At 50.0% G+C, this 12,045-nt stretch overlaps 1 protein-coding gene across 1 annotated transcript; it reads right to left on the bottom strand.

Annotated features, from left to right (window-relative positions):
- Positions 1 to 3,495: 3,495 nt before the first annotated feature.
- LOC133208934 (keratin, type II cytoskeletal 4-like) lies at positions 3,496 to 11,210 on the bottom strand. Its single transcript, XM_061347206.1, has 9 exons — positions 10,527 to 11,210; positions 9,076 to 9,290; positions 7,906 to 7,966; positions 7,512 to 7,607; positions 6,549 to 6,713; positions 5,991 to 6,116; positions 5,224 to 5,444; positions 4,609 to 4,637; positions 3,496 to 4,493 (listed from the first exon to the last, which is right to left on the bottom strand). Exons 1-9 carry the CDS (start codon positions 11,076 to 11,078, stop codon positions 4,099 to 4,101), a joined length of 1,860 nt encoding a protein of 619 aa, XP_061203190.1. The 5' UTR covers positions 11,079 to 11,210; the 3' UTR covers positions 3,496 to 4,098.
- Between the last annotated feature and the right edge of the window lie 835 nt (positions 11,211 to 12,045).

Genomic DNA, 12,045 nt, shown 5'->3' with positions numbered 1-12,045 from the left:
TAACTCCCTGAGTTCTGGCAGCGAGAGCTCCTGCTCCCTTAGTGCAAAGCCTCTGTACGCTTGCAGAGGTGGATTATTTCATCTCCTAACTGCAAAACAAAATAGGGAAAATAAAGAAAGGGTGAAAAGAGAAAAATAGCTACATGGGATACCTCTGTGCTGCCTATAAGGTGCACTAGATCAGTAGAGAGCTCAGTGGAGAGTCCTCTAAATTAACTCGAGTGAAAGGCAGTGGCAATAAAATGGCCAAACCTGAACGAAAATATTTCACAGTGCCTTCACAGAGCTCAGGAGTGATGCTCATGAAGCCTGACATCTCTTTCAGGGCTCTAATTTATCCAGTTTGCCCATTCACACCATCATGCAGAGGCCTTCGTTTTGAGCTGGCTAGTACAAAGAGATCCTGATGCATGATTTTCTGCTGAGACACTATGTTTAAGTGTCACCTCAAATTTTGTCCATTTAGGGTTTAGTCTATGGCAGCTTTCCTAGGCTTCCTTTCTGAGATGTTGGCATCTCTAAAGGACAGCTCCATCCCACCCAGAGGCTGCCATTGCAATGCCTCCAGCCATCTGATGATGTGGTCGATGTGTCTTCATCTTGATCTAAAAAGCATTTCCATCAAGGAGACAGATTTTCTGAGAAACACTCTGCCCAGCTTTGTGGCACACTATCATTTGCATGTCAACCCGAAGATGCAATCAGTCTCGAGTTTCTAGCTATGATTTCTTTTAAAGACCTTTGAACATTTCTGTTCAAAATGTTGCCAAAAGCAAAGATTTAACCAGCATGAAAAACACTCCCACAAATTCTCCTTGTTTTACTTCCTGGAATCCTTGGGAAAAAAGAACAAATTCAGTGGGGGGTGATGACATTTTCTACCATCTCAGACTTGGTGGAAATGCAATGTTTTGAGTATTTGATTGGTTGTATGTAAGAGCACAGTTTTCAACATGTTGCTGTCCTGGTGGCATTGCCCATGCTGTCTGCATGACTGAAGCTTAAGTCTATTTACAGGATAGGACTCTACATGCCCTTCAAAATACATTCATGTGCTTCAGTGCTACAAAACCATTAAGTATGAGCTCAAATCCCACTGGCATCTCTGAAAGAAAGATTAAGCGGGTGCTTCATGTTCTACCTAATGCCGAACACCAAATATCTGATTATCCTTGGAGAAATGCTGCCAGGCAGGCTTGAACTGGGAGAGCTGGGTCACTCAGATAAAATACCCCATTACAGTGTGAAATTCCCAGCTGGTACAGGTTGGCTTGGTTCTCTTTGGAAAGCGCTGGTCTGAATCTGCCTGGGACGTCACTTGAAATTCATGAGCACCTCTTGCCTTGATTATTTGCATGAAATTCAAAGCCCGGGTGCGATGGGAAAATGAAATTGTCTTCATGCTTTCTTGACCCCAGTAAAGGCAGATTGTCCTGAAGCTGACAAACGGGTTCGGATCAGATGTCAGAGCTGGATGAATGTAATGGGATTAAAGGTGGGGCTGCCAACAAGAAAGAGGGAATTGTCATTTTAGGCTCCCACACTCTTCTTCCTTCAGCCCACTGTCCACCAGGTATGTGAGCAATGCAAAGGCTGGGTGGAAAATGCATTGCTCCTTTCCCAGGCTGGTTTATCATGTGGAGGAGCTGAGGTTTGTGGGCTCCATATTGCAGAGATAAATGTGGCTTCTTGCATCTGTTAGTTGGGATCAGCTCTACCAGATTCTGTTGATCTATGAAGGGTCATGTCCAGAGCAACTCTGAGCGGGATCTGGCCTCCAAACTGCCCCAAAATACAAGCTCCTGACCTTTTTTTTCTCCAAAAAGGCCTGATGTACCTGAGCATCCTCAAGCAGGCAGCAGAAAACATGGGTTGAGAAGGGCAGGCATGATTAAAGGTTTTCTCCCAGAAATGCAAGAGCTGCTGGGCTGCTTTGGTACCCTGGGGAGCTGGCTGGTTTTGGTGTGCAGGTCTGTTCTGCAGGGATGTGATCAACATAAATTAAGAGCTGTTGGGGCACTGGAAGCTTCTTGTTTGGGTGTTTCTGCTTGATATTTACATACAAATGAGATGACGTCCGAGTCACATTGAGACAGAAAAGATGAAGATAACCATTTTGAGCACCATTCGCTTGAGGTGGGTGGGTTTTGTCTTCTGAGCTGATTCATTTGGCTTTCACCACCACCCCCAGCCCAGACAGTGTGGCCAAGGAATGTCATTTATTAAAAAATAATTAGTGATCTACTACCTGCTCTTCACCATCCTCTTGCTTTCCATTAGAAGAGCACTGCAGACATGGGGAGCCTGAATCCACCCTGCTCAGCGCAGCCACTGTGCTGGGAGAGAAGCAGAGGCAGATGCCCAGCCGGTGGTGGGCTCATCACCATCCTGTTGGCATGGACAGACCAAGCCTGTCTGCATGGTTCAAGTCATCCTCCAGCCATGGAGATGTTGGGGCAGGCAAGGCCATGAGTCAGCAGTGAAGCCCAGGAAGCGGAGTGAGATGTTGGGGAATAAATTACAACACCAGGTCCTCGGTGTAGCTTTCATGGGTTGAATTAACCTGCCCACACCCTGCGCTGGTTCCAGACTGGGTGAGGAGAGACGGATTTCTCCAAAGGGCATTTCAGAGCAAGGCTGTCTTCTGGCTGCGCCCAGGCAAACCATGGGAAGAAGGGAGCCAGCAGGGCTGGCTGGTTTTCATGGCATCCAGCTGTGCATGCAGATGCGATGGGTGCCACCATGGCAAACCCTTCCAGCCATGTTATAGAGACTTTCAGGAAAGATCTGGGCACCCTCACAGAGAAAGGGGAGAGGGCAACCTGATCTCACCCAAATCCCAGTCTCCTAAAGTGAGTTTTCCCCTCCCTGCAAGAAATGATGGAAGGGACATCCAAGCATGTCCTGCAGACTCTGCTCTTTGTCTAAGCCCTTGTGTTGTAGGGAAGATGGGGCATTTTGGACACTACACTTTTCCCTTGCTCTTGTTTAGGTGTTTCAGGGTTGGGGCGTGGGATTCTTTTCTCTTTGTTACTAGCAGGGCTGGTTCTTACTGATTACTTTTAACAAGGTCCTGTCTGCTTTTCTGTTCTGCCTCCAGAGATCCCAGACAAATGTGAGAGATCCCAAGTGAGCTGCGCATCCCACAAGTGGTTAAACATCCCGGTTTACACTGCATTTCCAGACTTCCTTCTGGCCACACTGGTCTCTGGATGGAAGAAAGGTATGCAAAAGTGCAGGAGGAAGGAGGGCAGACAAAGTCTCAAAAAGTGACTTGTTAAACTCCACTTCTTGTGGGCTACCAACCCCACCCGCATGGAGAATCATGTTTGAGAACATATCCATGCTTTTGTAGTGTCAGGGAGGGAAAGAAAACCCATGAAGCAAAGCATGAATTATGCATGTAGTTTATTGAAGGTACAGCTGAAAGTCTGGAGTAAGCGAAGGGTAATCAACTCTGTTCACTTACACATGAAAAGCGTTAAATGGGTCTATCTGGTACACACACAGGAAAAACAACGCATGCATTTTACTACAGAAACATAAGGTGCTCGTCGGTGTGTAATTAAAATCCACTCTACCAAACCTGGTGTAGCAACTTGGACCAATTTACATAAGCATTACCAACCCTCTCGTAAACAGGAAAAATTGGATTTTCTGGTGTCATTAAAGTTAAATAATAGCTGCAGCTCCATTGCAGACAATTAAAATGTGGCTTCTCTTTCTGAAGTTGGGATGAGCAAAGTTGTCATCCTTTTGCAAGAGCTGCATTGCGGAAGGGGGGGTGGGAATCCTTACTGGAAAGCAGTCAAGCAGGGAAGACTGATTTAGGGTGATGTGTGAAGACAGGCAGGGACTGTCTGAAATGAAAACCTCACCTGGCTGAGACCATGGGGATGAGTTTTCCCCCGAGAAGGAGATGCAAGAGGTTGGTTTTGATCATGCAAAGGGTTTGTGGCAGAGTGCTTATCCTAAAGGTGTGTGCACGGGCAGCGCATGGTTGTGTGATCCCTACAGCTGTCAGGAGGAAGGGGAATACTGTTTTATCGCAGAAATGCTGACTAAGTTAAAACACGATGTGTAGTTACCCTCCTGCCTCTACCGGGTTGTTCTGACCACACGCATGGCTGTGCTGTACCTGTTCCCGGCGCCGCAAACCCCTGCCCCCGGAATGATGACGGCTCCCGGGCTGCACTGCTCCACGCTGGTGCACACCACGTTCCCCAGGTTGCCCATGCCGGTGGCACACTGCACCGGGTCCGCGCCAGGGATCACCTCTCGCCCCACGCAGCTCACCACGCTCCTGGCCCCAAAGCCAGCCCCTACCCTGGGCAGACAATCCACACTCCGGGTGCTAAAGCCAGCACCGGTGACGCCGAACGAGGAGACCACCCCTAACCCCGGCCCGGCCCCTCCTGTCTTCACAGTGCATTTGCCTCCAATTCCAGACAGGGATCGACACTCGCCAACGGTGCCACCACCACTGACCACGGCTGCGGGAGAGAAACAGGCTTGGTCAATCCCTGAGCAGCTAAAACCCAGCTTATAGGGAAATTCACAAGCTTAAAAGACTTGTAAGGGAATGAAGGGAGTGTTTCCTTAGCTTACCTACGCTCACAGGGTTGCCGGTGCATATCCTGTTGAGAAAAGATATGTCTCAAAGATGTGTTTGGGGAAATATTCCTCAAATACACAAGCAAATAGAGGTGCTGCCCAGCCATTGATTCCTTAGAAACCCTGCAGGTACTTCAGGCTGGATGTGGCTCTGGACAGCCTGGTCTAGGTGAAGATGTCCTTGCTCATCACAGGGGGGTTAGACTAGAATAGCTTTGAAGGTCCCTTCCAACCCAAACCATTCTATGGTTCTATGATTCAGCTTTTCTGTGCACCCAGGTGTGAGGTGCTGGTCCAATTGCCCACCAAATCACTGAAGGGTTGGATCCCCAAATCCCATAGAGATCTTAATATCCCATCCCCTTTTTGTGCCACAAGCAAGGCATCTGACTGCAGCGTGCTTGGTGAACTGTGATAGAGCTGCCCTTGGAGCATGAAGAGGAAACAGGGGCAATGTGTCACTCTACACCTATGGGGAGAAAAAGGGATGATGCTCCCCTCTGTGCACTCATGGGGAGCTGCCTCTACCCCGCATTTCTCATTGCCCCCCTCTCCTCCTATTGGGTTTTGCCAGCTATCGATACCGGGTGCAGCCAGAGATGCTCCTACCTGCTCTCCTCTCCTTCCAGCAGTGTCCTGTAAGTGGCAATCTCAATGTCCAGGGCCAGCTTGACGTTCAGCAGCTCCTGGTAGTCTCTCAGCAAGCATGCCATCTTGTCCTTGGCTTGCTGCAGTGCAGTCTGCAGGTCAATCAGCTTCTGACGGGCATCTTTGAGGGCGCAGTCACCCCGCTGCTCAGCATCACAGATGGCTGTCTGCAGAGCTGCAATCTGTGGGCAGTAACAGGCAAGAGGGTGGCCAGTGGGGATATTAAGAGATATTTCCACAGGGTTGCTCATGTATCCCTTTGTTTCTCAGCTGGGGACTGACAGAGAGCCTAGGTTTAGGTTGGGCACATGTTATGAACAAGCTATTTAGCAGTAGCAAAGGCAGTGTTCAAGGCCAGGTTGGACACTGCTTGGAGCAGCTTGGTTAGTGTGAGGTGTCCCTGCCCATGGAACTAGATGAGCTGAAGTTCCTTTCCAACCCAAACCATTCTATGATTCCATGAAGGGGAGGGGATCTGTTGGCTGCACCCTGGTAGGAGGCATACAGCAATCACTGTTTCTGTTAGATCCAAACCAACTGGATTCTGCCTGTTTACTAATGGGAAAGAGATCTACTTCTTTGTGTATCAACAGCAGAAGAGATAACCTACAACCTGCAAATACAGGCTTAAGCTGGAAGGGGGGAGTTCTTTGCAGCTCAGCAAGGTGGGAGCTGGTGAGGCTGAAGCCCTTTGCACAGCCTGCTGCTCATGCAGTGCTTTGTCCTACCTGTTTCTTCACATTGTCCGACTCGCACTGCAGCTTCTGGATCATCCGGTTCAGCTCAGCTATCTCACTCTGGTTGTTCCTCAGGTCGTCACAGAACTTGCCCCTGCTGCTGTGTAGCTCCTCCAGCTATTGCATGGGAAGAGGATGACGTTAGTGTGCCCACATCTCCCCTTCCAGGGAAGGTGGTGAAGCTCCGGAGCTGCGCTGATGTTGATGCCCCTGGGAAGCACCCAGACATGACCTCAGCCCAGACAAGGCTGCAGTTCCAGGTTGGTCCTGGGCATTTACCCTTGGGGAAGGGGATGTGCACATGCTGATGGGTGTACACCCCCCTGAAGCAGCACAGGGACCTGCTGTGGTCTGGTTTTACAGGGAAGCCTCAATCCACAGCTTTAAGACTGGTGGGTTTTTTGGCTTGACCTTCTTTAGCCAGCTGTGGTGCATAAACACCGACGGGTGGGTTTAAGTTGTGTCATGGAGGACAGAAATGGTTGGTCCTCAGAGTTTTCTTGGCCAAGAGATTTCATTGCCATCAGTGCTGGTGGTGTGAATACTCACTCTGGTTTGGTAGAAAGCCTCCACTTCAGCCTTGCTCTTCTGGGCGATCTCCTCATAGCAGCACTCAACACTCTTGATGATGCCTTCCATGTCCAGGTCCCGGCTGTTGTCCATTTGCACAATGACAGAGGTGTCACACAGTTGGCAATCCAGCTGAGCTCTCTCCTGCAAGACCCACTGCATGTCAGTCCCCTTCCCTCAACCAGCCCAAGCCAGGAATGCAGGGACCCTTGGCAAAGGGGGGATCTGCTGAGAAGGTAGAAAGCTGGGGAAGTTCTCCCATTAACACCCAACTGGGGTGCTGGGTTCTCTGAGTGGGTAACTGGTTTCTAGCAAGAGCTGGGACCTGTCTTGGTGGCAGAATATGGGATTGCTGCATGCAATTCCCTAAGGAAGGGTGGGGAATCCTGGTGGGGCAACTCGCTTCATTACAATTTGTCATTTCTGGCTGTGTCAGCAGCTTTCTGGGGTGTGAAGCCCTCAGGGGTGGGTGGTTTGGGACCCTTTGCTGCTAGGAGGTGTTTGCCTGGGAAAGGGGCAAATGCAAAGTGTCCCCTGTGTGTTTTGTTATAAATTTCCTACATTTTAGACAAAAGTGTTACTTTCACCTAAATTATTTTGACTAATGTAGCTTCAAAAGTGAAGATTTGGGTTTTGAAGAGTGAGATGGTTCTGTGGTTCCCAGGGGTTATTTTGACTAGAATTTGAGGGGCTTTTTCATGCAAAAGATCACTCCAGTTGCAGCCATCAATACAGGAGATAACCAAGGATGCCCTTTGCCTTCCAAAAGTGTGCTCAATGGTGTTGTTATCAAACATATAAAGAGATAGAGATTTGGGGGATGCAATTCCAGGATTTGCAGAAAAGGCCCCCTTCCCTGCTTTAGTTCTAGTATGGGAGCTCAGGGGGCAGCAGATGATGCCTCGTCCCCAGGGCAGCACACAGGGAGCCAGGAGCTCTTACCTCAGCATAGATGCACTTCAGGAACTCCAGTTGCTGCCGCAGGAGGCCCACTCTCACCTCCAGCTCCTCCTTGGTCAAGTAGAGACAGTCCACATCCTAGAGAAACACCGTGTGTGCAGTGAACAGAGGTGAAGAAACAAGGGGGTTTTGTCAGGTTTGGAGGAAATCTCACTATTCCCAGCCCTTAAACCATCTGTTTTTTGTTGCATGTGCTCACAACCTGACCAGGGTTCTCCAGGTTCACTGGGTTGCCTCTGTTGTGGAGCTACCTGATAAGGACTCAGTGTCATGGTCAAGGTGTCCCCATTTCTCTCCCTGGCCCCACACTCAGGTTTTGCCCATGCTTCTGTTGCTCTCTGATGGCTCCACTGGGGCTGTCCCTTGTGTCACTCACCTTCTTGAGGACCACAAACTCATTCTCCGCAGCTGTGCGCTTGTTGATCTCATCTTCATACCTGCAGGAGGAGGAGAGGAGAAGGGTGGGATGAAGAGCCCCATCCCCATCACCCAAGCAGCCAATGCAGAACATGGGAAGCTTGGTTAAAACCAGAGCCTCTCCCTGTTGCTTTGTACCTCCCTTTTGATTTTTGCTTTGTTGCTGTTTCTTGCCCACTGGGCTTTGTTCAGCAGTTTTAACCAGCCCATGCCAGCAGTGCTGGTGGCTGGAGTGAGAGGGCAGTAAATCAGGCCAAACCACTACAAATGCAAAGCTCTGCACCTCAGCTGAAGGCTGGGATTGCTTCTTCTGGCCCTGCTGCTTTGTGTGATGTTTTTCTGATGCAGGCAGGGCTCTGCTCTGAGTGTTCATGGGGAGAGTGGCCAAAATGCCCCAGGGGAGGTCAGGAGCTTGAGCAACCTTTGAAACTCCCAGGTGCAATGGGGAGGAAAGTCCGTGTATAATAACCAGGTTAATTGGGACCTAGAAGAACTTTCACAACATGATTCTGGGAGTCTGACCTCCTGGGTGGTGGCTCAGAGAGAAAACACACCTGAGATGCATGACTGAAAGATCTCTGGACAAAGCACTCCCCTTTCATCCTGTGCTGTGGTAGCACCAACCACCAAGTGTCCTGGCTTGGGGCTTAGCAGAGCACTCAGGGAGCTATTAAGGAGTATCTGCAGCTTAGATTAAAAAGCCAATTCCCACATTCCCTCTGGGAAGAGAGAATGAATCCCAATGGAGACGATGTGGATAAAGCGTGGGGTGGAGACAAATAGGCTGAGGGTTTTGTGGGAACCGGGACATGAGATCTGGGGGAGCCACAGGCACTGATGGTGAGGGAGGTTTGATATGGCAAACCACAGCGGTGTGCAGGAGCATTAGGGAGAGGAAAAGCGGTTCCCTGTCCCTCTCCCTTAGGAAATACTGTGGTTGAAGAGCTCTCCCATCAGCAGCATCCCAGCTGCAGCCAGGGGACCCCAGCACTGGAAACCAGCTAGTACTGGTGTGCTCAGTCCTGCTTCCCCTTGCTGTGCCTGAGTTCTTGCACCCATACAGTGCAATTGCATTGGCTCAGGAGCAGCAGCAAACACCCGGGTCTGCAGCTTCTCCCTGTGTACTTACTTGCACTTGAACTCTTGAACCAGGTCCCTGAGGCAGCGCTCCTCATTTTCCAGCCTCTCCCGCTCCCCCAGCACACACTCCAGCTGCTTCCTCAGGTTGCTGATGAAGTTCTCGAACACGGGCTCCAGGTTCCTCCTGGAAGCTGGGAGGACATACTGCTGCAGCAGCTCCCACTTGGTGGTCAGCACCTTGTTCTGCTGCTCCAGGAGCCGGACCTGCGGAAGCAAGGGATGCAAGAGTCATGCAAGAGCCTCATGTTTCAGGCAAAGTTGCTTTGGGAGTCTCCGCTTCCTAAAGGAACAAGGAGAACTAAAATCAGCAATGCAAATGGTTAAGTGCTGGTTTCTCAGCAGCCTGAGACCAGCATCTCTTGGTCCCACCCAGGACTCGTATCACAGGCTGAGCAACGCTGATCCATTTGCTCTGTGTTGAGCCCAATCATCTATTGATCAAAGCTCAGCTCAGCCGAACACCACCCTGTGACAAATAGCTGGTGGAGGATCCACTGCCTCCCCTGATGGGCTGAGTACGATAATGATCCTTGAGCAGCGCTAAAAGCTCCATCCGGGGTCTCATTTGAATGTATCTGATTTAAACTCTAATCATGGGTATTTATCATGCCTTTCACTTCTAGATTAAAGAGCTCTCTAGTACCTGAGAACCTTTATGGATCATGAATAAGTCATTTTTCAAATGGGAGGAACAGGAGTTGCTCCTCTTACATGGGCTGGGGTTTTCCAGCTGCAGAACAGCTCTCAAGGAAGATCAAGATCAAGACAGAGCAAAGGTTTCTCTGCCATTTGAAAAACCATTTCCTGTAACACACCTCCAAACAGCAACGAAACCCCTTGGGCTTAGCTAAGAAAATGACAATAGATTTTAGGAAATCACCAAATCATTTCATTCACAGAGTGGAGAGACAAAGAAGTTAAAATCATTCTCATTTTAGCTAGAAATCTTTTCATTTTCGCTAGACATCTATCCTTGTCTTCTCATTTTAGCTAAAATCTATCCTTTTCTTCTCATTTTGGCTAGACATCCCTCCTTCTACATCCCCTTGATGAAGCACAAACTACTTAAAAATACAAAAGTCCTTTGGAGTTTATAGAGGTGGGATAACAATGTCAGATTACACATTTGGAATGCAACTTCCTATTTTGCCTTATTACTTTTGCATGCCTCCATCCGTTCTCTCACAGGTTTTGATTTACGGTATTCCTGGAGCTGCTCCTGATTTAGCAATTTAGCAGATTGGTGACCACCAGAAGGTAAAACACCGCTGTGGTTGCCTTGGTGCAAAGCTTAAATCCAAACCATCTCCATGCCAGGACCACCACGGTCTATCAGGAATGTTTACAGTGCCAGGAGAAGTATCTCCCACCGTTGTCTCTCTAGAGACAATCCATCCATCTAGAGGCAAAGAGCCTGCGTGGAGGGAAGTGGGGTCTCACCTTGTCGATGAAGCAGGCGAACTGGTTGTTGAGGTTCTTGATCTGCTCTTTCTCATGGGTCCGCACTTGGCACTCCTCGGGGTCGACCCCCACGCACAGGGGCTTGAGGAGCTCCGGGTGGATGCTGACGCCCCGAATCCCTTCCGATCTCCCTCCGCCGAGGCCGATGCCGATGCCGCTGCCGTAGCCTCCCACGGCCACGCCGTCCCCGAGACCTCTGTAGCTGCCCAGGCCCCCGTAGCTTCCGCAGTTACCAAACCCCACGACCGTGCCCATGCCAAAGCGGCCTCCGCCGTAAGCGACGTTGCAACGTCCGACGCCGGCGCCGCCGTAGACCCCGCTGCGGCAGCTCCCACCAAAGGAAATCCTTTGGCCTCTGCCCAGGTCGCAGACGCTGCGGCTGCTGAAGCCCCCGATCCCGCAGCGCCGTCCCACCGGCTGGCACACGGAGGCCGTGCTGCTGTTGGCCCTGCCGAGGCCGCAGACGGCGGATGCAGAGGAAAAGCCCCGTCTTCCCAGGATAGAGCTGGAGGTGTAGCACTGTCGACTCATGGTGGCTGGGGGAGACAGGAGGTGGAACAGTAACGGCGAAGCAGAAGAGCAGGAGGAGCAGGGAGTGAAAGAAGGAGATCTCCTTTACCTCCTCTGAGGCAGAGCCCTTCTCCTTATATACATTTCAGGAGGTGCCTGAGATGCAAAAATTTAATTTATCCACTGGGTTTGGCCTGCCTGGCAGCAAGGAATGGCTTCCAACATTTTAAAGCCACAGCAAACACTTCTATCTCATACGAAATAATGTGGAAATTAAAATAAACTGCTTTGCTTGCAAGCTTCAGTTTCAGGACTTATATTTTACTTAATTAATCTGCTTCCTTATTGTGTAATTATAGTTTAGCAAAATAAGTCAAGGGGTTTTTATTCATAGCTTGTTTACGGTTCGGTTTCACCACAACGTTTAATTATGTTTCAGGACCTCCTGCAAAATGTCATGGCCCTGCCACCTCTTCCAGGGTCCCGCGCCAGCTCAGGGCTGGCTCTTGAGCAACGACTGATGGCGATAGGGGAGGAGGAAGGAGTATCTGCCCAAGCACAGGCTGCCGGGAGCATTCTCGTAAGCATTTGTTTCTTCCTCTCGTGGGTATGGCTCTGGCTCTCCTAGGTGCTGGCTCATGTGCACCTAGAATGGGATGGGGACAGTGGTGTCTATCAATGGAGCATGAGTTCGATCCGAGGATGAGTTCAGTCCTTGGGGGGCTCATGAAGTTGAGGCACTGGTCCAGCTGGGTCCCATGTGCCGCTTAGAGCAGACGGAGTTGAGGGTAAAGCATTTCTGGGAAGTGCTTTGCAGCAGACAGAGATTTATTGCTATGTTATGTGCCCTGAGAAGGTGATAACTGTGCTCAGTGCCTGGGTGTGATGTGAGCGGCGCACACGATGCATTCACGCAAACGATAGCTGGAGATGCAACAAAGTGAAGTGTTATAGACAGGTTGAGAAATGTTAGCCAGAGTGAACCTTT

This window comes from Neopsephotus bourkii, unplaced genomic scaffold, assembly GCF_033783945.1.
Source record: "Neopsephotus bourkii isolate Nb327-2 ecotype Australia unplaced genomic scaffold, CSIRO-AGI_Nbou_v1 NB_309, whole genome shotgun sequence".
Classification (NCBI taxonomy): Eukaryota; Metazoa; Chordata; class Aves; order Psittaciformes; family Psittacidae; genus Neopsephotus; species Neopsephotus bourkii.
The sequence above is the reverse complement of the archived record's forward strand: the minus strand, read 5'-3'. Positions and strand labels throughout refer to the sequence as shown.